The sequence below is a fragment of the Plasmodium berghei genome, assembly GCF_900002375.2.
Source record: "Plasmodium berghei ANKA genome assembly, chromosome: 5".
NCBI classification, from domain to species: Eukaryota; Apicomplexa; class Aconoidasida; order Haemosporida; family Plasmodiidae; genus Plasmodium; species Plasmodium berghei.
The window spans coordinates 318308-344819 of record NC_036163.2 but is presented as its reverse complement, the minus strand read 5'-3'; the positions used below and the strand labels follow the sequence as shown (position 1 = coordinate 344819).

At 24.1% G+C, this 26512-nt stretch overlaps 8 protein-coding genes across 8 annotated transcripts; 4 read left to right on the top strand and 4 right to left on the bottom strand.

Moving 5' to 3' along the window:
• Nucleotides 1–1259: 1259 nt before the first annotated feature.
• Nucleotides 1260–9281, top strand: PBANKA_0508100 (SNF2 helicase, putative; the record flags this gene model as incomplete). Its single annotated transcript, XM_034568321.1, has 1 exon — nucleotides 1260–9281. The coding sequence occupies one exon, from the start codon at nucleotides 1260–1262 to the stop codon at nucleotides 9279–9281; it is 8022 nt and encodes a 2673-aa protein (XP_034420322.1).
• A 1117-nt stretch (nucleotides 9282–10398) lies between these two features.
• PBANKA_0508000 (conserved Plasmodium protein, unknown function) lies at nucleotides 10399–12281 on the bottom strand (the record flags this gene model as incomplete). The annotated part of the gene is made up of 3 exons (XM_034568320.1): nucleotides 10399–11494; nucleotides 11632–11901; nucleotides 12040–12281. 3 exons carry the CDS (start codon nucleotides 12279–12281, stop codon nucleotides 10399–10401), a joined length of 1608 nt encoding a protein of 535 aa, XP_034420321.1.
• Nucleotides 12282–13532: 1251 nt separating this feature from the next.
• PBANKA_0507900 (conserved Plasmodium protein, unknown function) lies at nucleotides 13533–15629 on the bottom strand (the record flags this gene model as incomplete). Its single annotated transcript, XM_034568319.1, has 1 exon — nucleotides 13533–15629. One exon carries the CDS (start codon nucleotides 15627–15629, stop codon nucleotides 13533–13535), a length of 2097 nt encoding a protein of 698 aa, XP_034420320.1.
• Nucleotides 15630–16589: 960 nt separating this feature from the next.
• PBANKA_0507800 (conserved protein, unknown function) lies at nucleotides 16590–19244 on the top strand (the record flags this gene model as incomplete). The annotated part of the gene is made up of 8 exons (XM_034568318.1): nucleotides 16590–16613; nucleotides 16762–16797; nucleotides 16896–16932; nucleotides 17042–17150; nucleotides 17350–17761; nucleotides 18128–18773; nucleotides 18916–19073; nucleotides 19188–19244. 8 exons carry the CDS (start codon nucleotides 16590–16592, stop codon nucleotides 19242–19244), a joined length of 1479 nt encoding a protein of 492 aa, XP_034420319.1.
• A 100-nt stretch (nucleotides 19245–19344) lies between these two features.
• Nucleotides 19345–19632, top strand: PBANKA_0507700 (conserved Plasmodium protein, unknown function; the record flags this gene model as incomplete). Its single annotated transcript, XM_034568317.1, has 1 exon — nucleotides 19345–19632. One exon carries the CDS (start codon nucleotides 19345–19347, stop codon nucleotides 19630–19632), a length of 288 nt encoding a protein of 95 aa, XP_034420318.1.
• A 52-nt stretch (nucleotides 19633–19684) lies between these two features.
• On the bottom strand, nucleotides 19685–21329 carry PBANKA_0507600 (HORMA domain protein, putative; the record flags this gene model as incomplete). Its single annotated transcript, XM_034568315.1, has 7 exons — nucleotides 19685–19711; nucleotides 19903–19979; nucleotides 20087–20188; nucleotides 20323–20542; nucleotides 20670–20709; nucleotides 21107–21146; nucleotides 21254–21329. 7 exons carry the CDS (start codon nucleotides 21327–21329, stop codon nucleotides 19685–19687), a joined length of 582 nt encoding a protein of 193 aa, XP_034420317.1.
• Nucleotides 21330–21356: 27 nt separating this feature from the next.
• Nucleotides 21357–22390, top strand: PBANKA_0507500 (conserved protein, unknown function; the record flags this gene model as incomplete). Its single annotated transcript, XM_034568314.1, has 4 exons — nucleotides 21357–21362; nucleotides 21586–21715; nucleotides 22046–22123; nucleotides 22365–22390. 4 exons carry the CDS (start codon nucleotides 21357–21359, stop codon nucleotides 22388–22390), a joined length of 240 nt encoding a protein of 79 aa, XP_034420316.1.
• A 1097-nt stretch (nucleotides 22391–23487) lies between these two features.
• On the bottom strand, nucleotides 23488–24492 carry PBANKA_0507400 (orotidine 5'-phosphate decarboxylase, putative; the record flags this gene model as incomplete). Its single annotated transcript, XM_034568313.1, has 1 exon — nucleotides 23488–24492. One exon carries the CDS (start codon nucleotides 24490–24492, stop codon nucleotides 23488–23490), a length of 1005 nt encoding a protein of 334 aa, XP_034420315.1.
• Nucleotides 24493–26512: the final 2020 nt, after the last annotated feature.

Below are 26512 nucleotides of genomic sequence, written 5' to 3'. Positions count from 1 at the left end.
GTGTTACACATAATATAAAGTTATTGTACAAGCACACTATATAATATATACCAATTTATATAATATATGAATTTTTTTGAAATTAGATTATATGCACATTTAAAACATATATATATACACGCATATTGTATCATTTAGAGTATACATATGTATGAAATTCGTTTTTATGAAGTTTATTAAAACTCGAATTTTTTACTTTAAGCATATAAGCGGAACTTGTATTTTATGCCTTCATATATTTGCATGTGTTTGCATATGTACATATATAGAGAGAAACATAAAATACGTTCCTGTTATTCTATACCATATATGATTTATTTTATGCACATATATATATTTTTTTTTAGTTTTTGTCTTTTTAGCCAATATCAAAAACTGATATGGACATTATTTATATTAACAAAAAACAATATATATCCATGCTAAATTAATATGAATCATTTGTAAGAGAATTATAAATAAAATTTATGAATAATTAATCGAAGATACATAAATTAAAAAAAAAAAAATTAGAAAACATAAAAGTATATTTGATTGTTCAATAGGAGTTTCAAAACACACTATACGTACTTGTATATATTATACGCGACGATATAGCAATTTTGAATGATCGAATGCGCAAATTTTTATTCTATACAAAGGGCATAAATAACGGTGATAATAAATGCATAAATATTCTTATATAATTGTTTTGTAGAAATATTATGCATTATATATAATTATAAAATTTGTTATTAAAAACGAAACGAAAATACAGAAATTAAAAAATCGTACGTGCGCTTTATCCGTATATATATATATATATAACGAGCATATTGATGAGTATAGTTTATATATATAGCGCAACAAAAGAATGGATGAATAATCCAAAATTTATTTTCAAAATGAGAATTAACTGAATGATAATAAAAATTGTAATAATAATATTTCAATTTTATCACCAGGAAATTCTAAAGTTCACTAAATTAATATATTAGTAAAAAACACACACATGCGTGAATGCTCCTAATTCAGCAATATTTTAAACCATTAAAAATAGTATATATACATATATGTTGTATTGAAGTCTTAAGATTATATATTAAAAGGCAATTCTATTATCGATATAACAATATCGTATGACGAATTTTTAAAATTACAATCTGAAAAGTAATTTTCAATATTATATGAATAAAATTTAAAATAGTGATAAAAAAAAAGGTCATAAATATATGGAACATTATAAAAGTACTAATTTATATTTAAATAACTAAAATAATATGACCATGATGAATAATAATAATATTGTTAATAATGACAATGGGACTATAAGTATAACAAGCAGTTTATTAAGTAACAATGATAAAAATATGAATATAAAATCTAAATTGGGAATAAATAAAAATGGCAATGTTGGTGGTGGATTGCATGAATCTTATCAGAAGTCAATGTTATCTTCATATAATATGAGCAATGTTCCAATGCCATCAATTAATTATCATGCTAATAATAATGTAATGAATAGATATAACCCTATGAATTATTCATTACAAGAAATGAATCCAAATATGCAAATGACCAATAATAGCATGAAACAAAATTCTATGCAAAGTAATGATTTGTTATTAAAACAAAATAATAAAGATCAAAATTATATGTATTATCAAAGGAATAATTCAAATAATTTTAATAATATGCATGGAAATTTTTATCCATACATGAATAATGGATTTTATGGAATGTCATCAGCAAACTGCTTTAAGCCAAATTCTACCAATATAACAAATAATAACAATAATACAAATAATCCATCTATGAATAATTTTAATCAAATAAATGGATCTTTTCCATATGATAATACAATAAGAAGTGGTGTTGGCCCCAGTACAACTTCTGGTGGCATTAACAATACTATTTCTAGTAACAGTAATAATAATAATCCAAATTTTCTGAATACATTAAACCCAGTAAACTATGGTGATAATATAAATTGTAATTCAATGAATAATATACCAAATAAAGACTCTGAGAATTTGGATAAATCATCTCAAATAAAATCTTTATCAAATAACATGAATGCTAATAATTTAAATATGTCACATTATGTTAACAATACTGCTGTTACGAGCGGTACAAATAACAACAGTAATAATAACGGAATTAATTCCAATGTTAAAGATAATATGAGCAAAATGACAAATAATAATTTTAAAGGCATAGGAAGTATATGTAACAATATTCCTCCATACCGATTAAACAGTGATCCACAATTAGATAAACAACACAATTCTATAGATGATATGAATAATAATAATAATAATAATAATACACGATCTCATCCTATGAATATGTATAATAGGATGGAATATGGTTATGATAATTTTAAAGACGAAAATATATTAGATAAGGATAAAGCTAATATAGATAAATCAAGTAATAGTAATAACTCAAATTTATTAGGTGAAAATAAAACAAATCCCTCTATTTCTAAAATTAGAAAGGGGAATAATAAAGATGGTGTGATATCAGATAATAATAGTAATAATGGTAATCCCAATGGATTGATAAGCAATGATTCTGATACTTATAAAAAATATAAAAATGAGGTAGATACAAATCATAATAAAATGAAAGATGGGGCAGATGGTATGATAAAAGATCCCAAATTAAATGATTCTGTTAATAGTAATGCTAATAATTCATATGCAATGTTTCCAAATTATAACTTAAAATATCCAATGAATATGAATATGTTTAATAATATGAATAATTTTAATATGAACAATAAGAGTGGTATAAATAATATTGGAAGTGTGTCTAACATGAATGTAGAAGGTAGTAATATGGGTGGAAATTATCAAAATTTTAATTTAATTAATAATATGAGCGATTTGAATAATGCATACAATAATATGAGCAAATTGCCAAATGTGAATAATTATAATATGATGAATATATATGGTGATAATCGATATAACAGCAATAACACTAACATGAATGTTGGTGTTAATAATAATATTATGAATATGAACAATTATAATAATATGAATTATATGAATATGAGATTATTAAATGGTCGAAATACTCCGAACAATATGAATAATGGTGATTTAAGCACAAATTACATGACAGATGGAATGGGTAATCGAATTGTTAATCATGATTTAAATAACAATATAACTATGAATGATGGAAGTTTAAACAATGGTAATAAATATGTTAGAAAAACTGCTATTGGAAAACAATATGCGAGTAATAATGTTGTTTCTGGTTCTATGAAGAAGAAAAGTGAAACACAAAAAGATAAGAAGAAAAAAAGAAAAAAGAAAAATGAAAATAATTTAGCTGAATCAGATGATGAAGAAGATAACGATTTATATATCAATTCTTATGTTAAAAAATCAGCACCTAAAAGTAGTAATGGTAGTAAAAGTTGGTTACAATATGATAGTGTTGAAGATAAATATACTGAAAAAATGAAACGCCATGAAAAAAATGATATTTTTATTTCACCAAATATTGGCGCAGTAGGGGGTAGAACCAATTTAAGAGAAAGGAAAAGAGTTTATAATTATGCACAAATAGATAATTATTACGAAACAGACGAAGAAGATAAAAAAGTTGATGAAGAAAAAAATTTACTTAGGCAAGAAAAACAAAGTATGGGAGGTATTGATCGTGTTATTCATCATAGAAAAATAAAAGATTGGGATATTATTAATAGTATTAAAAATAATCCATTTTTGTTTATAAATAGAAAGAAGCCTGAAGAAGGTGAAAATGGTGATGATGATGATAATAAAAAAAATGAAAATTTAATAGGATCAACTGAAATATCATCTGATTCATTAAATGCTACAGAAACAGCTGGAACAGATGGTGCTCTTGATGTTAGTTGTCATAAAATATTAGGAGGTGTTGAAAATATTGAGGATCCAGCATTGGATGATTTTTATGAAGAAGAGGATATTGTAGATATAAATGAAGTTGAGTTTTTAGTAAAATGGATAGGCAAATCTCATATTCATAATTTTTTTTGTACTTATGAATATTTAAGATATTTTAATGGTGTAAAGAAAGTTGATAATTATATTAAAAAGATTCGATTATCATTTCAAAAAAGAAAATATATGACAGCAGATGAGATTGAGCAAGAAAAAATATATTCTGAAATAAAAAAACAAATAGAAATGGATTCGATACATGCCGAAAGGATAATAACTCATAGGACATGTGAAATTACAAATGAACAATTATTTTTAGTAAAGTGGACAAGTTGTGCATATGATCAATGTACAGAGGAAACAAAACAAACATTATTAGATCATAATTTTGGGAAATTAATAGAAGAATATTTTGATAGAGAAAGTAAAATATATGGTGCTAAAGCATTGTCAAGTATATGGAATAGAGGCCCATTAACTGCAACAAAATTTGATCCATATAATGAGACGCCAAGTTATTTACATGGAAAAAAACTAAGAGCTTATCAATTGACAGGTTTAAATTGGATGGTTAGTAGAATGAAAAGAAATTTAAGTGTTTTATTAGCAGATGAAATGGGATTAGGTAAAACGGTTCAAACAATTGCAGTAGTTGGTCATATGCTATATAAAGAAAAATTAATAGGACCTTATTTAGTATTAGTACCCCAATCAACTGTAGATAATTGGTTAAATGAATTTAAAAATTGGTTGCCTCAAGCTAATGTGGTATGTTATCATGGTAATGCAGTAAGTAGAGAATTGATAAGAACGTATGAATTAAAAAAAGTATATGTACCAAATAGAGGGTATCGATATAAATTTGATGTGTGTATAACAACTCCATCGATACTTAATAGTGTAAGTGATGTTGAACTATTGAAAAGGATACCATGGCAGTTAATGGTCGTTGATGAAGCACATCAATTAAAAAATCGTCAATCGAAAAGATTTATAGAATTGAAACAATTTATGGCTGAATCTAAATTATTACTTAGTGGTACACCATTACATAATAATTTGGAAGAACTATGGACTTTACTACATTTCTTAAATCCACAACAATATACATATTATGAGGCATTTCAAAAAAAATATAATGAAATTGAGAATACTAGTTTAATTGGTGAAGCTAAACAAAAGCAATTGATGCAATTACAGCATGAATTACATGAAGTAATTTTAAGAAGAGTAAAAAAAGATGTTGAAAAATCTCTTCCAAATAAAGTTGAAAGAATTTTACGAGTTGAATTATCACCTATACAGATAGAATATTACAAAAACATTTTAACAAAAAATTATGAGCAACTAGCTAAAGCATCGGGTGGTGCAAAGAATTCGTTACAAAATATATGTATGGAATTAAAAAAGGTGTGTAATCATCCATTTTTATGTTGTGAGCCAATTGATAAAGATGAATACAGGGAGCGATTAGTATATTCAAGCGGAAAAATATGTTTATTGGAAAAATTATTAATAAGATTAAAAGAACGAGGGAATCGTGTTTTAATCTTTTCTCAAATGGTGAAAATGTTAAATATATTAAGTGAATATTTAACTTTAAGAGGTTTTAAACATCAAAGATTAGATGGTACAATGACAAAAGAAATGAGAAAAAAAGCTATGAATCATTTTAACAGTAAAAATTCTGATGATTTTGTATTTTTATTATCTACAAAAGCTGGAGGATTAGGAATTAATTTAACATCTGCTGATACAGTTATTATATATGATTCTGATTGGAATCCCCAAAATGATTTACAAGCAGGCGCTAGAGCACATCGTATAGGGCAAACAAAAACGGTGCAAATATATCGTTTAGTAACAAAAGATTCTATAGAGCAAACCATTTTAGAAAGAGCAAAAGTGAAAATGGTTTTAGATACATTAGTTGTTCAAGGATTAAATAAAAAACAAAATGATAATGTCAATTTTATTGGAGGAGAAGGTAGTAATTCTTCTAATGGTTTTACAAGAGAAGAATTATCAAAAATTCTTAAATTTGGTTCTCAAAAATTATGGGAAAAAAATAGCTCAAAATATTCACCACAAGATGGGGAAGATGGAAAACATATTATAAAAGGTGTCGATGTCGATTTAGATAAGATTTTGGAAGAAGCAGAAGCTAATGAGAACACTAATAATGCGAATAAAGATATAAATTCTGAATTAAATAGTTTGCAAAATGGTGCTGGTAGTAGTTTTTTTAATAGTAATAGCAATTTGTTTGGTAATGGAGTTGGTGGTAATGTCGTAAATAATATTGGTGGTGGAGGAATTGCTGATGATTTATTAAGTTCATATAATAATATTACTGAGTTTAAATATGAGCCTCCTGAAAATTTAAAAAGCAATATATTATATAATGATTCTACAAAGCAAGGTGAATTAGATGTAGAGGAGAATGATAAAGATTTTTGGGATAAAACAATACCTTTAGAAGAACGATTGAAATTAAAAAAAATGAAAGAAGAAGAATTGTTAGTGCATGGTCCTAGAAAAACTAGAACCCGAGATGCTAGATATAATCAAGGGTTATATTATGATGGTGGGGCAAATAATAATAATAGTGATGGAGATGATAGTGATGAATTTACTATTAAATATACTGACAAATATAACAAAAATTTAAATAAAAAAAAACGAAAAAGAAGAACCTCTACACATATTACAGAAAAAGATAAATTTCGTTTGTATAGATCTTTATTAAAATTTGGTAATCCAACATTGCGTTTAGATGATATACAATTTGATTCCAAATTAATGAAAGTCGATAGAAATGTGATTTTAACTGAGTTAAATATTATTGTAGATACATGTAAAGAAATAGTAGAAAGAGTAACAAAAGAAGGTAATAATAATGGTCAACCAGGTTTAGCTACCCAGAATATAAAAACTGATAATGACGATCAAAATGAATATAATAATGAAGAATGTAATAAGAATGATACAAATTCGTTAAATGTAAAGAGTAATGATATGAGCGTGGAGGCAAAGGGAGAGAACGATCAACAAACTGAAGATATTAATGATGAAAATGATAAAAATAAAAGAGTAAAAAGGAGTGTTCGAGCCACTACAATTTCATCTACTGGTGAAAATGTAGAAGCGACTGAAGATTCTAAGAAGGAGGAAGATAATAATAATAGTGGTGGTGGTGATGGATTTTTTTCAAAATTTATGAAATTTACAAAAGGTAGCACTGGAGCTAAGAGAGAAGATGGAATAGAAGGAAAGGGAATAAAAACTAAGGCAGAAGATGATACAGTTAAAGATGAGTTAGATGATGATATAGTAAAAGATGAATTAAATGATGAAAGTGATAATAATAATAAAACAAAAGGTGAAAGAGGAAGAAAAATAGATGCATATACATTTTATATTGGTACTAATAAAGCTAATGCTTTAGATTTATGTCATAGATTACAGTTATTTAAAAGTTTACACGATTTTATAAAGGAACAAAATAATGATAATGAATATAGTTTTAGGTTACCATTAAAACCTCCTCAAAATAGTGCGAATAATGAAGTTGTAAATAATGATGGTGTGGTAGAAAAAGTGGGAGTCAATAATAAAAGCGTTGTAAAGAATGATAAAACAAAAAATAAAAAAGATGACGTCGAAGCAGCTGTTACTACTACTGCAGATGTAGAAGGGGAAGGAGAAACAGCAATGAATTCAACAATTACATCAGGAACAAAACAAGAAGGAAAAACTTTTAATGGATATGAAGCTACAGAATCATCTATGCTTGCAGATGGTAATCCTTCTGATGATTATTTAAAATTAAAATTACCAAATTATATATTTGACCATTTGAGAGATTTATCTACAAAAGATGTAAAAGCATGGACTAAAGAAGATGATGAGAATTTAATAAAGGGTATTTATATATATGGTTTTGGTTCATTCAATGAAATATGTGTAGATGTTAATTTAAATTTAGAGCATATGAAAAATATAAAATGGGATAAAATAAAAATGAGATGTATAAAAATATTGAAAATGATAGAGGAGTACACATCTAATAATAAGGAAGGTACACCTGGTAAAAAACGAAGACGAGCTAGAGGAAAAAATAAAAACCCTGATGAAATAAAAGAAGAATATGATAATGGTGGTAATAATAATACATCAATTAAATCAGAGGGAACTGGTGGAGTAAATAAGAGCAATAATATAAACGCTCGACATACTACTATTAATAATTATGGGCGAAGGAGTAGTGAACGAGTTAAAGCTATTTATTCACAAGAAGATAAAGAAACTGGAGGGATATTAAAGAAAAGAGTAGTATCTTCTAGAAAGGGAGAAAGAGATAATAAAAATAGCAATCATCTCGGAAGTAATGGAACAACTTCTAAATTAGAGAATATATATGATATTAATAATAAAGGAGGAAAAGGCACATTATTGTCATCATCAACACTTGATAAAAGAAGAAGAGGTATTTCATCAAAATATTCAAATGTAACATTAAGAAATGAAAAAACAAATAGTAAATGTATTATTGAATCATCTGAATGTTCATCTTCAAACGAACATAAAAGTAATGGAAGTGATGAAGATGAAGATGATGAGATCAATACTAATATTGTAAAAAGATCTTGTCGTAGTGGAAGTAACAGAAGTAGTAGAATGAATTCATATGAAAACTATAAATTAACAAGACGTAGAAGTACTAGAACTCGGAGAGGAGGAGGTAATGGTTCCATTGTGGGAAGTGAATGTATAAACTCAATTGATCCTGATGGAGATGATGAATATCATAATGATCGAAAAAAATTAAAAAAAAAAAAAAAAAAAAAAGATAAAAAAAAAAAGTTAACAGATGAAGAAATTATAGAAATAATTAAAAATAGCAATTTAAGAGAAATGGATCAACATAGTATAAATAAATTAACAAAAAAGCCTTTGAAAAAATATAAAAAATTATTAAAAATAGTAAAAAAAGTATTATCTTCAAAAACAAATGAATTGGGACAAGTTGAGGAAGAAGTATCTGATGATATTCGCAAAAAAACGGATGAACTTATTTTCTATATTGGGGATTATTTTGGTAAATTTTGTGATCACTGTGCAGATAGTGAATGTAAAGATATATTAAATAATTCTGGTTGGGAATATATATCTAATTTTATGAACGAAACAAGTGAAGATTTAAGGGCAAAATATGAGAAATTTAAATCCTCAAACTTAAAAGATAGTGATAATGCTGATATAACAGAGGAAAATATTATCTCATTTTTTTATTCCAAAAAATGTTCGGGCTTACTTTATCCTGAAGGTGATCTAGACGATGGAATGGATGAATAAAGTAAAAAGAGAGATTGTGTTCCTCTAAAATACTTCGAATGTTATCAAATAAATACTCTGTTGATTGGAATTATTTTAATATAATATATATATATTTTTTTCGATTTTATCGTTTCTTTTTTTATTATTGTAATATTTTTATTTTTGAGCATATAAAACGTTTTATATTCTGTATATATTTTTTTCTTATGTTTATATGTATGTATTACACATGCAAAAATGCATAATATCCCATGAGGGAATTTTTGTAAAAACTTTATTTACACATAAATTTGTAATAATTTTTTATTTTATATAGTTTGTATATGTAAATAAATCAAGCTTCGCATGCTTCTATGAATAATATTATAAATATATGGCATGTGAGGAATGTTCACAAAAATTTACACATATATGTCTGGGTATATTTTGGATTATTTGATTTATTATGCAGCTCGAAAATTATGGATTTAAAAAGGTGGCTATAATAGGGAAAAAACTATATCTTCAGCTTATGAAACATTGATATGTAACATTATATTTCCTTCCGCAGTTTCTTTTCCCAAGCGTTTCTATCTCTATCTTATATATATATATAATGTGTATGAAAAATAAATAATAGCATCCTTGTATATTGGATTTCCTCCAAGTATTCATTATAATTTTTTCATCATTGAGTTATTTAATTTATCGGTTCATGGATTTAGCTATAGTATGGGATTTATTCTTTCTTTTTTTTTGGCCTTATTTGAAAAAATAATATAATTTAATTTTAGGTCTTACCAGTGTTTTTTTTTAATAACAATTGCTAAGACCCAGATGATGAATATTTTGAATATCCTCTGAAGTGGCATATTTATTCAGTCTATCTTCATTTCTCCATTTCTTAATTTCTCAAGGTTTTGTTAAATTATAAATATTTTTCAATTGTGCTATTACTTTTATTTCATCCATATTTTTATTTTTTTTTTAGGTTAATATTTCGATGATTTTGTGATGAGCTTTTTGATTATTAATTTTTTTTTTTTTTTGTAAATTGTGTCTTATATGAATTTATGTTTGTGTCATTTTCTATTTCCGAAGTTTTGGGTGCGTTAGCTTTTACACAATTTAGTGCCACATTGGTTAAACCCCAATCTTATTTATTATTTATTTGCTCCTTTTCTAACATATCAGTATCAATCATATAGCAAGTTTTACTTGTCTTAGTCAGGTTTATGTTCTCTCTCAATTTATTGCCTTTAAAATTTTGATTTTTATCCATTTTTCTTTTATTTTTATTTAACTTTTCAATATCATTTTTTTCTCTACAATATACATTATCTTTTTTATCACAACAGTCAATTTTCAATTCTTGAAAAAATTTATCCTTAACAAAAATTTTATTCATGGCATTAAAAAAATTATTTTCTAAATAATTAAAACTGTCTGTTATCATTTGATAATGTATATTTTTAATTTTTTTTTTTTGTTCATATGGATAATTATTACTAGTATGAGTATTATTAAACATATTAGTATAGTTTTGAATATCAAAATATTTATATTTTTCATATATTTTCCAATTATTATCATTTAAAGTAGTATATACATCCTTAATTTGGGAGGATTCATATTTTTTATTTTTCTCTCCATTTATATCCACGTCTACATTTGTATACCCCCCAAACTTTACGGAATATTCATTTGACTTTGCAATAAATTTATCTTCATTTTTATATAGCATGCAGGTACTAATACTACTTTCATTACAATTGTTATTTAATTTATTTTTTTTGTTGCAAAAAATATACCTGTCTTGATCCATATAGTTATTATCTTGTATTATTATCACATTATTTTGGTCATTATTCTGCCCATTATTTGGTGGGTGTAGATAAATAGAATTATCGTCGAACCACTTAAATTCAGTTAAGGGGGGGGTTCTACATTCAAACCATATATCTTCACTGCTGTTGCTGTTTACTGAACTCTCTTCCTTTTTATTATCATAAGGATTAATAGTTGAAGGGGCAATACTTTGTGATTTAAAATTTTTTTTTTTTATTATTTGTTTGGGGTTCTTTATATTGTTTTCGTTTTTATGAATATTTTTATTATTATATTTTTCTTTTCTATTGAAATATTCTGTCGTTTCTTTTATAAATATAATGTTATCATCAGTGTATAAATTATATATAATATTATTTTTATCTATATTGTGTATGGGAACTCTGAATGGGTTAATACTTATACTAAAAAATAGAGAACAAAAGTAGAAATGTAAAGAAAAAAAAAACTATATATATATGCATAAACTTATATATATTGCACTAATAAAGTTGGTTGTTATAATAATTTCCCCCGCATTTTTTGGGAGTATATATTGTACCTTCTGTTTAGATTAGTTCCTCTTATATTTTGCTTAATCCTTTTTTTTTTTAAAATATCAATTTCCCCATCACTTGAAAATTTGATAGCATCACAACTTTCAAAATATGTATCCCAACTTACAAAAAATGGATTGAGAAATGTTATGTTAGTTTGTATGTAAGAATTTTTTAATTTCTTTTCATTTAATTTTTTACTTAATACTTTATCAATCTTTTGATAAATATTATCGTTTGGAAATTCCTTTTGTTTATTTTTCAAGAGCTGATATCTATATAAATATATAAAGGTAATGGACAAGCTTAAATAAAACTAAATGTGTGTATTTATGCATATTAACAAGGAATAAAAATTGTCTATTTTTGTTTTATTGATTTTCTTGCTTTTATTTTTTTAGATTAAAACTTACTTAATGTTCGCAATTTTCTGGCGTTTCTCATGCTTTGATTTCATTTTTTGTATTTTATTTCTGAGCCTTATATTTTCAAGTACAAACCATTTTTTTACATCACTATGCTCGAACTCTGATTGACTAGTACCACTTGTACTATTTTTAGGAACATTTGCAAAATCATATTTATTATAATTTTGAGAGAGAGAAGAATATTCCTCCTTTTGTGTATCACTCGTTTCTGAAAAGGGGGTTAGCATTTCTTTCGTGATATATGTTTTTATTATTTTTATTTTTTTATGTTTTTTTTTTAATTTGAACCAGTTACAGGCTTGAAAAATAAAGAAAGGTATAAAAGAATAAAAACATGAAAAAAAAAAAAAAAATTCACAATTTATATCAAATTTTATTTTATTATTGTATATATTCACAAAATAATATACATGGCTCATCGGAGATAATTGTATAGTTATTTCAAAACCGTCGAAAATAGTTGAATTGCATAGATGTTGTAAATTAGACTAATATTAAAATGCTGATAAGTATGTGCGAATATATTAGAATATATGTCATGCTAATTTTCACAATTAGAGAAATAAATAAATATGTTAGGGTGTACTCTCAATTATATATATATACGATTTATTTCATGGTAAAAATATGTGCATGCATATTTTTTACGAACAATATATATATAATAAGTTAAATAAGCATATCTAAATAAATTTGTGCAAGAAATATACGTTGGAAAAATTGACGTGTCGATAACCAGCAACACCTTCAGAAAAGACAAAAAAATTTATTTAGGTTATCATGTGTTATATAGAATATGTATACATGTATTTTATTTTATTTTATTTTGTTAATATAAACTTCCTACCTACAATTGCGCCACCAAATGAAAATATGAAGGCGTGTAATTCTACCACAACGAGTAATTATTTTACAAAAAAAATAAATAAAAGACAAAACAGCATTGTATTTAAATTTTTTTTTTTTTGTACATAATTATTATATGTTTTTTATTAATTTTTTTTTGTTTCTTTAAGATAGTTACACATAAATATTTGTTTATGTGAACGAAAAAAAAAGCTATAAAAAAAACAAATACACAAAAATAGACATGCAATTTGTAGATGTGCTTATAAGTTACTTTTAATAAAGAAATAATATATGCAATTTTGTACAATTTAGTTTTCCATTTTTTTATGTGTTACAACATTTGGAAAAAAATAAAAACACATTTTTTTGGTTTATTCATATTATATGTTATACTGGCTAAAACCAAATAGCCAATTTATTTTCCTATTTAAATTTTAGAGCATTCATATGATTTTTAAAAATTTTATAAAATTGATAGGTGTTATTTATTTTGGTTTTGCATTATTAATATGAAGATTTGGGATTAATTTAATTTAAAAAATTGTTTGGTATATTTTATTTTTTTTCCATATTCTTTATGTTGCATAGTAAGCTAGTATTATTCCTTGAAAGTTCTTGTTCTAATAATTTTATATTCGAGCGTCTATAGGGCTATTTTCTGAATTTCTTTTCCTTCTTTTATTATAATAATATATTAAAAAGACAATAATGAATATATTTATTAAAATAAAAATAAATACATTAAAATAGTTTAAATCTTCAGATATTTTACATTTTTTAATATTTCGAATTTTACAAGTATTATCATCATCACGGCAACATGTAAATTTTTTAATTCCATCTGCATATAAATACATTCCAGGACTTTCTTTTTTTTTATGATAAAATAATCTACTAATATATCCATCATTGTTTTTAGCATAACTTTTTGTATCATATAATTTAAAAGCTCCATAAGCGCTAATAGTACAATTTTGAAATAATTTAAGTTTTTCATAAGGTACTTTAAAAAAAAATAAAAATTGATATACTCCTTCATCATAAACAATATTTTGTTCATCAACATATTTTGTATATATATTTATTGAGCAATGTAATTTTAATCTTCCTGTTATGCTTTCTTTTGATGGATTCCATACGTGAATAATAATTCCGCATTCTTCTGGGCGTGCTACATCACACTCATCAGATAACAATATATTTATAATTTTTAATTCTTTTAATGTTTCTATATAAAAAATGGTTGTATCATATTCAATCTTTTTTTCCTCATCGTCTTGTTCAGAATTTATTCCTTTAGGTTTATTCCAAAGCGATTTATTAAAATTACTAGGATTAATCCAGCTCAGCAATTTGAAAAATCCATTATTTGTGGTATTTTTTGGAATATCAACTTTTTTTGTTGGAGACTTATTAGATATACTTATTACAAATTCAGTTCTATCTTCCTTAAGATATTCATAGGCAATAAAATGTTCTATATTATTGTCTTTGAAGAAATCGAGACTCCTTTTATCGCTATGTTCTTTCCAATTTTTACCTTTTTTATAAATATAATGAGGATATTTCCCATTTATAATTGGTAATTTTGTTTTAATTGCATGAGCTTCTGGATCATCTATTTGGGAATCAGTTAAATAACTATCTATTGTATTTTCAAAGCATCTACCCTTTTTTAGGCATGTTTCTTTTTGATGAATTAATTCATTATTGTATCCTATTAAACTACAATCATCTTCTCTTTTTGCAATATATGCTTTAGGTATTAAAATTGAATTATTCAAACACGTAGATTCAGTATATACACATTTACTTGTATCGCTTTCTATGCATTCAAAATGTTCTGATGGGTTATTATATGTACATCCATATTCTAATGTATCATATTTTATATTATATAACTGTTCAGGATAAAATGGATATAATAAATATTGATCATATAAATATGGTATGTTAATATTATCAAAAGCAATTGAAGAATGGGATATACTAATTCTTTTATTATCATATATATCTAAAGTTTTTGTGGATTCATCTAATATATGTTTATAGTGTATATTTTCTAGGAGTGTATTTTCTTTATATAATTTATAATAATCTATAAAATTATTCTCTTTTTTTATAATTGTAATATTTAAAAATGTAAAATATTTTACAGTCTTACTAAAATAAAATAAAGCATAAAGAGGTAGAAAATGTCGTAACGTCTTTCTTACAGAAACTATCCTTTCAATCGTTGTTCCATCGTCGGCGGGTGGAATATCTCTGCAATCTAAATCCAAATACTTTGGTATACCTCGAAATATTGGCATTGCGTCAGGATCATCATAAGGGTAATCAAGACATGAACAACAGGTTGTATATGGTCTTTCATTAAAACCTTTAAATATTGGTACATTTGTACTTTCATCAATAGGAGTTTTAGAACGTAAGCAATCTCTATTCCCCAGTTGATTTTGAAAATCAAAATTACCATACCCTTTTCCAGAAAATTCCGAATATGCAAAATCGGATTTGTATGGGGCAATTTTATGGTAACGCATTGGATATGCTACTATAAGTTTTCGGTGATGTACGATTAAATAATATTCATCTTTATAATGTTTTAACAAAAATAATATTCTTTGATTGTTTCCTATTTTTATTTTTATTCTTGATTTATAATCACATTCTTCATCCTCCCCACATTTTACAAGTTCCTCCTTGAAGTTACTGCTTTTGAACATTCTGTATTTCTACCTATTTTTTAATTATCTTTCACGGCGTTAATATAATATTTATTTTTCTTTCTTTGATATATGACGATATCCCTTCTGGGTTTAGGGTTTTTGTGCTTTACTTATTTTGTTTAATATTTTTTTTTAGATTTTGCTCATGCAGTATAATTTTGTGCCGTCTTCTTCTGACTATTATTACTATTTATTGGCTATTCCTAACTTAAAAATTTTTCCGTCGTGTTTTTTTTTCCTTATTTCATCAAAAATAAATATCCATATTTTGTCATTTATTCCCTTTTTACAAATTGCACGATGCGTGTATTCTATACATAAGCATGTGCACATGTATACACAAGAATATATATAACTTTTAAAGTATTTAGGATTCTATCTTTTTATAAAAGTCATTTTAATTATTTTAGTATTCTCTACAATATCCCTAATGCTGGAAATGCTGAAAAAACATTTTCTTCCATACAAGAATAAGCGTTTCTTGCGCATTTATTCTTAGTGTTAATTTTTTGAGAAAGACGAAATATTTTTTCTCTCATCTTTTCTATATATAATAATTTATCGTCTGTCTTTTTTCTCCCTGCTTTTAAATATATATTATAAACTAATTATTTTCATTTAAATTTCCCCACATCCTTAATATGTAAATATATGTTTTCCTTTTTGTCTTTATTTTTTAGTTTTTTTAAATTTATATATTGTATATTGTGTTGAGACTTTTCGTGCGCAGAAAAGTATGAAAATTAAAAAGTACAATTTTATATTCTTTAAAATAAGGAAAGTGGTGGATGAATATATGACAATAATAACAAATTTTATAAATAATAAAGCGATTTTTCAATTAAAATATATCTATATGCATATATTCTATGGTTGTGTTGGGGATAATTACCTAATTTTGTTTAAATGCTTTTATTTTAATGTGTGTCCGAAAACTCTATAAATTTAATGAATAAAATGAATGAAGACGAATTTTATCTTGTTAGATACAAATAATATATTAAAAAATTGAGGGATTGATTATATTGTTTAAATATATTTTATCCTATTAATGTATAGTATTTGTTTTATTAATTGAAAATTTGTTCATATATTAGCTCATTTTTATTTTATTTTATTTCTTGTTCAGAACTTAGAACAGTACATTGAGGAATCGAAAAAGAGAGTACAACACAATAATAGTTTTAAAAATAAAAAGTAACGATTGAATAAATTTTATTTGATACTATATTGTTTTCTTTAACCTATATTTTTTTTCGCAAGATTGTAAATAAAGAAAGATTAATAACATCTGAAAACGGTGACAAATAAAAAATAAGGCATATGCATGTGTATACATATATGCATCTTGAAAATAATTTTGATGGGTCATCAATAATTTATAATTTGTTCGTATTTTATAAATACAGATGAAGAAATACAAACATTAGATAAAAAAAAAACAAATTTTGATTTTTATGATTATAAAGGTTTAGTGATTCTAACGGACAATGATTCGGAAAATGAATATGAAAATTGGTACGTTAAAAATAGTAAAATATAATAATAAAATTATAAACTTCATTCACGTTTATCATGTATAAATTTGTGGTGGTATATTTATCCACCGAGGTGATAAATGTGTAAAACATCTACATTCTTAAACATGATAAATTAAACTAAATGATTTACAATAATTATATACTGGTTTTAAACAAAATAAAACTAAAATTCATAGTAAAAACATAAAAGATATAATTAGCATAGATGATGATAAAGAAATGGAAAAAATCAGAAAAGTTTTAGAAATACAAAAAGGAATAAAGAACAGAAAAAAAAATGAAGAACCCAATATTGCCAGAAAAGGACCCCACACAAATAAACTGAGAAATAAAAATAGTTTTGTGCAAAATAAAAAGACGTCTAAAAAAAATAAAGAAAATATAAGAAAATTCATTAGTTTAGAAAAAGAGATAATAATTACAAAAACATTAATGCGTAAAAAGAAGGAAAATATTGATAATATTTACAAATATATAAATAAAAAAGAAAAAATAATAAAGAACCTTAACAAAAATATGATTAAAGAATCTGAAAAATACCAAGAACTATTAGTAGAAAATTTTAAAAAGACAGAGAACTTAATACAGGTATGCAATTTTTAAATAAACCTTATGATACCAATGGATGAATATATGAAATTCCAAATTTTTAATAAAAAAATAATGAAAAAGGCAATAAAATATGCATATAAAGATGGATGAAAATATAATATTTAAGTTATAAAATTAGTGTTTGTGGAAATGTGTGTACATTCCATTTTTTCATATAAATATTCATTGGCAATAAGATATTGAATTTATGTATAGAGGCAATTAAACACCTTCACTGTTAAATAAGAGTAATTAATAGTAGTTATCTAAGTGATGATATCAATATAATTACTAAAATAGAGACATATTCGAATATTTTTTTTTTTCATATTTATTTCTTTTGAAAAATATATAATTATACAGAAATTCGAAGAAATAAACGCAAGGAAAAAGAAAAAAAAAGAAATGGTTCAATTGCTTAACATTGAGATGAGCAAATTAAATGTAGAGTTAGAAAAAAAAGAAGACAAACTAAAAGAGCTAGATAAATATAAAGAATTTCTTAACAAACTATCCAGTAGTAATAAGAATGATGATAATCCATCAAATGATGAAATAATAATAAAAACAGACGAAAAAGAAAAAAAATTTTCTAAAAATATGGAAAAATATATTAATAATTCCCAACTACTAATTGATCATTTTAATTTATTGGAAGAAGAACATTTACAACTAATTGATGATACACAAAATGCAGAATATGCTTTACAAGAATATGAAAAAAAGTTACAAGATAAAAAAAATAAATATGAAATTAAGAATAAAGAAATGGATAATAAAATTACAGAAATTAATAATTATATTAAAGAGTATATTGATAAAATATCATATTATGATAATGTTACAAAACATTCGAAATATAATATAACATTTACAAATATAAATAATAAAATTGATTATATTTGTACTCAGCTTTCTTACGATGTTAACACTAATGAAATTATGAAAAAGTTTCAAATATTGGAAAACAAAATTTATTCATATATTACTACTCTTAATAAATATACTGGTAAGGAAACCGCCAAAATATACGTGTGTGTGTTTTTTTTTTTTTCATGGGGCTTAATACATGTGAAAATTTATCTTTTTTATTTTTTGCTATTTTGGCTACTCGGGGTTTTATTTATTTGTTATTTTTATTTTTTGTAAAGAGGAAAACAAGCATCTTATATACGAGTATCAAAGGGAAAGGGAAAAAGAACGAAGAAAGCAAATGAGATTTGAAATTAATTTGGATAGAAAAAGCGATAAGCAAAATCAAAATACTAAAAAATCGAATAATAAAAATATCAACGGCAACCTTAAAGAGGTTAGTTCCCCAAAAAACGTAAAGTTACATGCATATTCGATTTTATGGAGTTACATATATTTTCCATTTTGAATTATTTCGTCATATAATTTTTTTTTTAATTTTTCTAAACAGAAAAAAGAAAAGCGTGAAAATATTTATACATTATTTGAAAAGGACATATTTAAATAACTAGCGATTATATAGGGCTGTTAAAATAAAAAAAAAATTTTGAAAAGAGTATTTTATAAAAAAAAATAATAATAGTAAAACTATATATAGGAATGCAATAATGGCAATAAAAAGCAGTTACAAAGAAGAATTTAAAAACATATTTGAAAAAAAAATAAATTTATCTAATAGAGACGAAAAATATAAAGATAATTCAATAAATATATTTTATGGAATATGTTTAATAATTTTATCAACGATAACAGTTATATTTTCCTCAGTTTTTTTTTTTTTTAATATGCATCCATATGCTTTATATTATTATAATGTAACTGTTGGCTTAATTCCGATGTATATTTTATATAAATACTTCATGTGGATATTTTTACAACTTTTTAAATATTCTTGAGAAGTTATAATATGTATATATCTACACTTTGCATTTTTTTTATCTGTTAAAATTAGTCTAGACAACTTTCCATATATATCTAGAATAATAATGAATAAACCCGTAAATAAATAAATGTTAAGTATTGTATATGTAGTATAAATTGATACACCAAAAAACTAAAGATTGACAAATCCTTCATACACACAAAACCGTGCAATAATGTATATATAAAAAGATATATAAACATAAAGCATAATATTCGATCGAAAACTATTTCTAATTTCTTACTTGACATATAACTCTAGGGTCACTATTATCAGAAACATGCATACTTTTTAAAATTTGTTTTTTGTATATATTTTGACCTAAAAATTGAATAATATAAACGTCAGGATATATTGTATATTTTTATTATAATAAAAAATTTAATACTTTATTATGTATCCATGTGTATGCGTGTATAATTTAATACTTTCGTGAGTTATTAATTCCCAGTCATCCTTTAAGCTCTCATTTATTTCGGAATTATCTTCACCGACTTTCAACAAATCGAAAGCAATTTCAAATGTTTTCTCTATTATTTAAAAAAAGTCAAAAAATAAATTAAAAAAATGTATTTTATTTCGACGAAAAAATTTGAATAACCTTGACAAATCCACATATATATGCATGGGAAGAAAACATGAAATACTGATATATTTTCATTACCTATATTATTTTGTTCACTTAGGCACATTTCAGCATACGTAAAGAAATCCCAAACAAAATTTTCGATGGAAGAATAACTAATTTCTGTACTATGAGTTTTATAAAATTGTTCAAATTCGATCGTATATATTTTTAATACTTGGTCTTTTAGATTTTTAAAAATTAATCTATATTTGTGTAAGCTTTTATCTAAAATAAATTTTTTTATAGGGTTTAGTGCCTTGTAGTTAAAAACAAAAGATGGAGTTTTATTTTCCAAATTTAATCATGATATATAAGTATATGGACATAAATAATATATGCATGTATAGACGCAAAACGGGGTTCTATTAATAGCGTCATCTAACCTGTTGTATATATATCTCGATCTGATTATTCACACAATGCCTATCATTATAAATAAAAAATAAAATAATGATCACATTATTATATTATGATCTGTGATTTAGATGGGGATACATTTATTAACAAGCATGCTGATAATGAGAATACAAAAATGCAATATATAAACGAGTTCATTTTTTCGGTATGGAATTAGGATTATGCTACTTTCTGCATATTGTTATTATACTATTATTTTATTTTTTTGTGTATAGGGGAAATTATTTTAGTTTTTTTCGCTTATATTATAATTCTACATATTATATGTTTCTAAACATACTTAAAACCAAGTACATTTTCAAGATATTTGCTTTAAACTGCTATGCCTTTAAATTATTTTTAACATTATACATGCACTTATATATATATATTTTTTTTATTTTCATTTTTTCTTAATTATTACCAAACTAAAGTATTGAACTTTCTCTTTTTTTCAAAATATTCTGAAAAATAAGAACGAAAAAAATTATACATATATCAATATGGACTTGTTTTAATATTTTTATAATTTTCCATTTTATTTTGATTATATATTTTTTTTCTTACAAACCAGAAGAATATATGCTCATTATATAAAGCATTAAATGAGTGAAAGCTTCAATAAACTCATATAAATAAGTTTCCATTTTTTCTTTGGATATTTTTTTGGAAACATGGAGGTATGATAAATAAATATAGAGATAGAAAACGTCAATATAAATTCTGATAATTGTGAAAGTACAATAATGTATATGTGTGTAATTATATCATTCTTATGTTTATCTTTCAATATTGTATACTTTTAAATATGTAATTGTATTTTACATAAGTAAATATTTAAGCTTCCATGTGTTTAACCCATAAATATACGAAAAAAAAAATTTATTTAAATTAACTTTTTAGGGTCAACGAAGTTTGAAAAAAGTAAATGTTTATAAGCGTCTCCCATATTTATACATTGGGATGTTTTTCATTGGAGGTTTGCTTGAAGTGGTTTTTTGCTCCACAAATTTTTATCAAATTTATAACATAGGTATGAATGATAATAATATAGTTTAGTTTTGTTTTATTTTGTTTATTTTTTTTATTTTCATGAATTTATTATATATTACACATATACTTCCTATAGTGCAACGAAAAACATTTTTTATTATAATTCATGTTATTATTTTTTTGCATACATTGCATGTTGCTTCAATTTGAGTATACAATGAAAATTTTTAATTTCCATGTATATTAGACCTGTTTCTTTTTCTATATATATTTATTAATTATATAATTTTTTTCATATATTTATTGTTGCCAATTTACACATAACTTTTATGTAACTTTTTTTTATATTTTATTCTATTTTTATCCCAAGGTGAAAGTGAAAAAAAATCAGATGACGACATATCTGACCTTATGAAAAGATATCAACTTAGACAGAAAATTAAAGAAAGTAAAAAAAAAAAACAATATTCTTGCACAATTTTACATATCGATATATGTACAATGTTTTTTATATATGTGAAAACGATTTATTTTATGGATTTACAATATGTGTAATTAGTAAAATATTTTTCTGCATTTCATTCTTAATATTTAAAATAAAAACATGTATATGAGTGTAATAAATTTATTTCATTTGTATAAATTAAGATATTTCATTTTTTAACTTTTTTTCGTTTACTATTTTGTAGAAACTACACAAATATCAGAAAAATAAATTAAGCATGCAATATTGGCAATACATGAAAACGAATTAATATTTTAGTATGTTATTTTATCTTTTTATATCCAAATTTTATTTTAGTTTGTTATAATATATTTTTTTTAAATATGATAAATCCTATATGTTATTGCTTAGGTGGCCTATTGTACACAATTTTTTGGTGCAGTATTTCTTGTTGTTATTGCTTTTATAGGGTAGTATATTTTTCGTTAAGCAATTATTTAGCCTATAAATATGGGCAAAGCGCTTATTTTGGGAAAAATATAATATAACAATTTTCTTAAACTGGGCTATTATAGTCTTTAAATTATTAACTAATTTCTTTATTATTGTGAAAGATAAATGAGAAAATCAATGTGTGTACCCTGTATTCGCGTGTGAATCTTCACATGTGTTTATGATTAATTTTTTTATATATGAAATTAAATTACCATAACCTTTTGCACACTTATAGGAGTATATACTATATCCCAAAATATGATCTCATTTTACAAGTGTTTAAGTTAGGATATATTCCCCTGTGAAGTATTTACTTGGCCTTTCTAGATAGTGTGCACATACTAAAATTTATTCACAAAATGAAGAAATTAATTGTGTTGTTATATATATATATATATTATTAGTTATATTTAAGACAATATTTTTGTGTACACACAATTTTCCATTTTTCGAATATTTTTTGATGCTTACATTATTTTGTATCATGGACAATTTTGCTATTAGCAGATAATAATTTTTTTCAGCCATAAACAAAACAGCTCAAATGTACATGTTTATATAAACATTTATAAAAAAAATATGTGCATTAATAATAGTAGCATATAATAATATTCATAACACAAAATGATGATATCTTTTATTTTATTATTTCGGATCTCAATTTTTGACAAAAAAAAGTTAAGCTGAGGACTCAAAACTGTAAAATTGAGAATTCGAATTAATGATTTTTTTTAGAGTAACCAATATGAGTAATGTTTAAGAATCCAACAAATTGTAGAAAATGAAAATGTGGAAAATATATTACGTCACCACACTCACCGCCATTTCTTTGGCTATTAAATTGAGTTCCGTTAAACTCAATGTATTCATATTTATAAGTACACTTGTTCAATATTACCACCATTTTCTATGTCTTTAAAAATTTGAATAATTTGATTATAGTAAGATTCAGAAGATTTTTTGGGGTTTGGACTTTTTGTTATAGCCCTTCCAACATTTATTAGTAATTTTTCATAATCTTTATTATATCCATTTTTAAGGGTTTTATACAAATCTCCATTTTGTGCTCCTATTCCTGGTGATAAAATATAAGAGTCTGGGAATTTATTTCGGATTATTTTCATTTCTTCGAAAGCATTCGAACCAACTACAAAACCGATAAATTCATTATTTTGATCGATTTTTAAATCTGTTGCCATTTTTTGTGTTTCTTCTGCCATAACTATATATGCTTGCTTATCATTTATCGAAAGTTCATTTTGAAAAATAAATGAATCTTTATTCGTCGTTTTAATAAGTACGTAAGCACTATAATACTTATTTTTTTCATAATCAAAACAAATATCCTTTAACATACTTGTTCCCATATATACATTAATAGTACATGAATCGCTTTTTAAGTATTCAAATATAAATTTTCTATAATTTTTAACTGTATTCCCGATATCATTTATTTTCATATCAAGCATAGTTGGTATATTCATACTATTTAAATAATCAAACACATTTTTTAAAGCATTTATTCCAACTGAGCCATATGGAATGTAAAATGCAAAATTCATTTTATATATCAAAGCATATTCTTTTGTGTTATTAATTATATAAAAACAAAAGTGGTTAAAGAAATAAAAAAACTTATCTTCTTCACTTAAATTTTCTATATTTTCTTCATCTGTTAGTAGTATTTCCTTTCCTATTTTGATGACATTTTCTATTCTATTATTATTACTGTTCATGTTGTTTTTGACATTTTTATATCCATTTTTTTCTTCATTCCTCATAAAGTTTTTTATATCATCTTCATCAGGATCCAACCCAATACACAAACAGGTATTTACTTCATTTCTTCGATTTTTTAATTTAGTTTTAAAATGCATTTTTATTAAATTTATATATATATGTATGCCTTTATTTTTTATTTCTTTTTTTTATTGTTAAAAAAAAATAGCTAGCTATGAATTTTAGTTGATAGATTTTTTATTTGTTTCACTTTTTTTTTTTTTTCTTGCAAAATTGTAGAATTGTGTATTGGCACCAATGCTAAAATATTTCCCCAAATGGAACACCGAAATATATTGATCTAATGCATTCAAAATGTAAATTTTAACATATGAAATTATTTTAAAGTTTTTTTTATTATTTTATTTATTTTTTTATCATGCATTTCCCTTTTTTACTACATTCCTGCAATTTGCATTTATACATTATTCACGATATAAAATTGCACATATTAATTAATGCGCCATTGTATGAAAGGCCCAAAACAATGGATACTTAAAAATTTAGCAGTCCAATATGGTAGAATATTTATAAGAAAAAAAAAACGATTAAAGCATTTTAAACTTTATTAGCTAGCTGATGAATGGCAAAAAAAATATATTTCATCAAAATGAGAAAAATTTAACTATGCTGAACTTTACGAGTATAATTTCCTAGACAAGCATGTGAATGTATGTAGATATATACTACAATGGGAGCGTATACAATTATAAGTATTGGTGAATACAATGAAATTTATTTTGAAAAAATATTCTCAAAATACATGAATTATGTGTGAGCATATGCTTATGTCATAGCATTTGTGGGATAAGGAACGGAATTATTCTAATAAAAATAATAGCAATAATAATTATTTAATATGATTATTTCTCATTTTAAATCCAGACTTTGTATTGGGATGGAAAACTTTGGAACTAAACACTATATATATATATATATATATATATACATTTCCTCTTATAGCGCATTTATTTGGCTTCCCCATACATATAGTTATGTATTATATAGATGGAAAATATTTAGATATGCTTATTCGTGATTAAAAAAAGTAAGCATATGTATCCATTATAATAGAGTAATAGTATTTTTATAAATGTCGCGTAATTTAAACGGATATACGAGAGAGCATCATAAAAAAAGAAAATTTTTAAATTTATTCATAGATCTGATATTTTGACAAATAAATTAGTTTTAAAAATATATATTTATTATTCACTCATTTTGTATATACCAATGAAGTTAAATAAATATAATTACAGGCTGATAGAAATGTTGATATAAATATGGGTGCAAAAAATGGTTATCATCACCTTATTTTCATTTACTTTTATTTTTTTCGGTTTAATTAGAGGAAATAATGAATATCATGTACATTATTTTAAGATTATTAATTTAATAAATATGGGACAATTTATTTATGCGTATTTTTGTGTGTATAAATGTACACACGTAAAGCACTGTACTTGTAAAAAACAAATGCTCATATGAATTGGAATCATAGGAATAAGATTGAGTATATATGATTTCTGCATATACTCGTAATAAAAAATATAATAATAATATTATTATTAATAAAATGCACACACAAGTTTGCGCAAAAGGAGGCACTCTCTATATTACTATATATAAACGTATGTTTTACATGTGCACATATAAATATGAATGGCGAATATATTTTATGGAATATTTATAGATAATGAAAAAATAGACATATTATTTTTTTTAATAATTTATAGATATAATTTTGAGGATTGGGGAAAAAAGGAGAAATATATTATTATATTATATATATGGTATATGTGGTATATGTTTATGGGTACACGTAGAGTTACCTATATATGAAAAGGTTCGAATTTTTTAAATTTGTATCTCTATATTTGTGGAATATTAATTTTTTTCTAAGTGAATATGTAAACGTACATAAAATATCTGTATATAGTTATGCACGTACGAATGCTTTAAGATACGCAAGAGCATATACGTATATACATGTATATATATTCATATATTCTAAATGTGTCTAAAAACTATACCTAAACGTGGTATATTCAGTTGAACATTTTAATATTGGCTAGACGCTTCTAAGCCTTGGCGTAAGGCCATATAATATACTTGTAC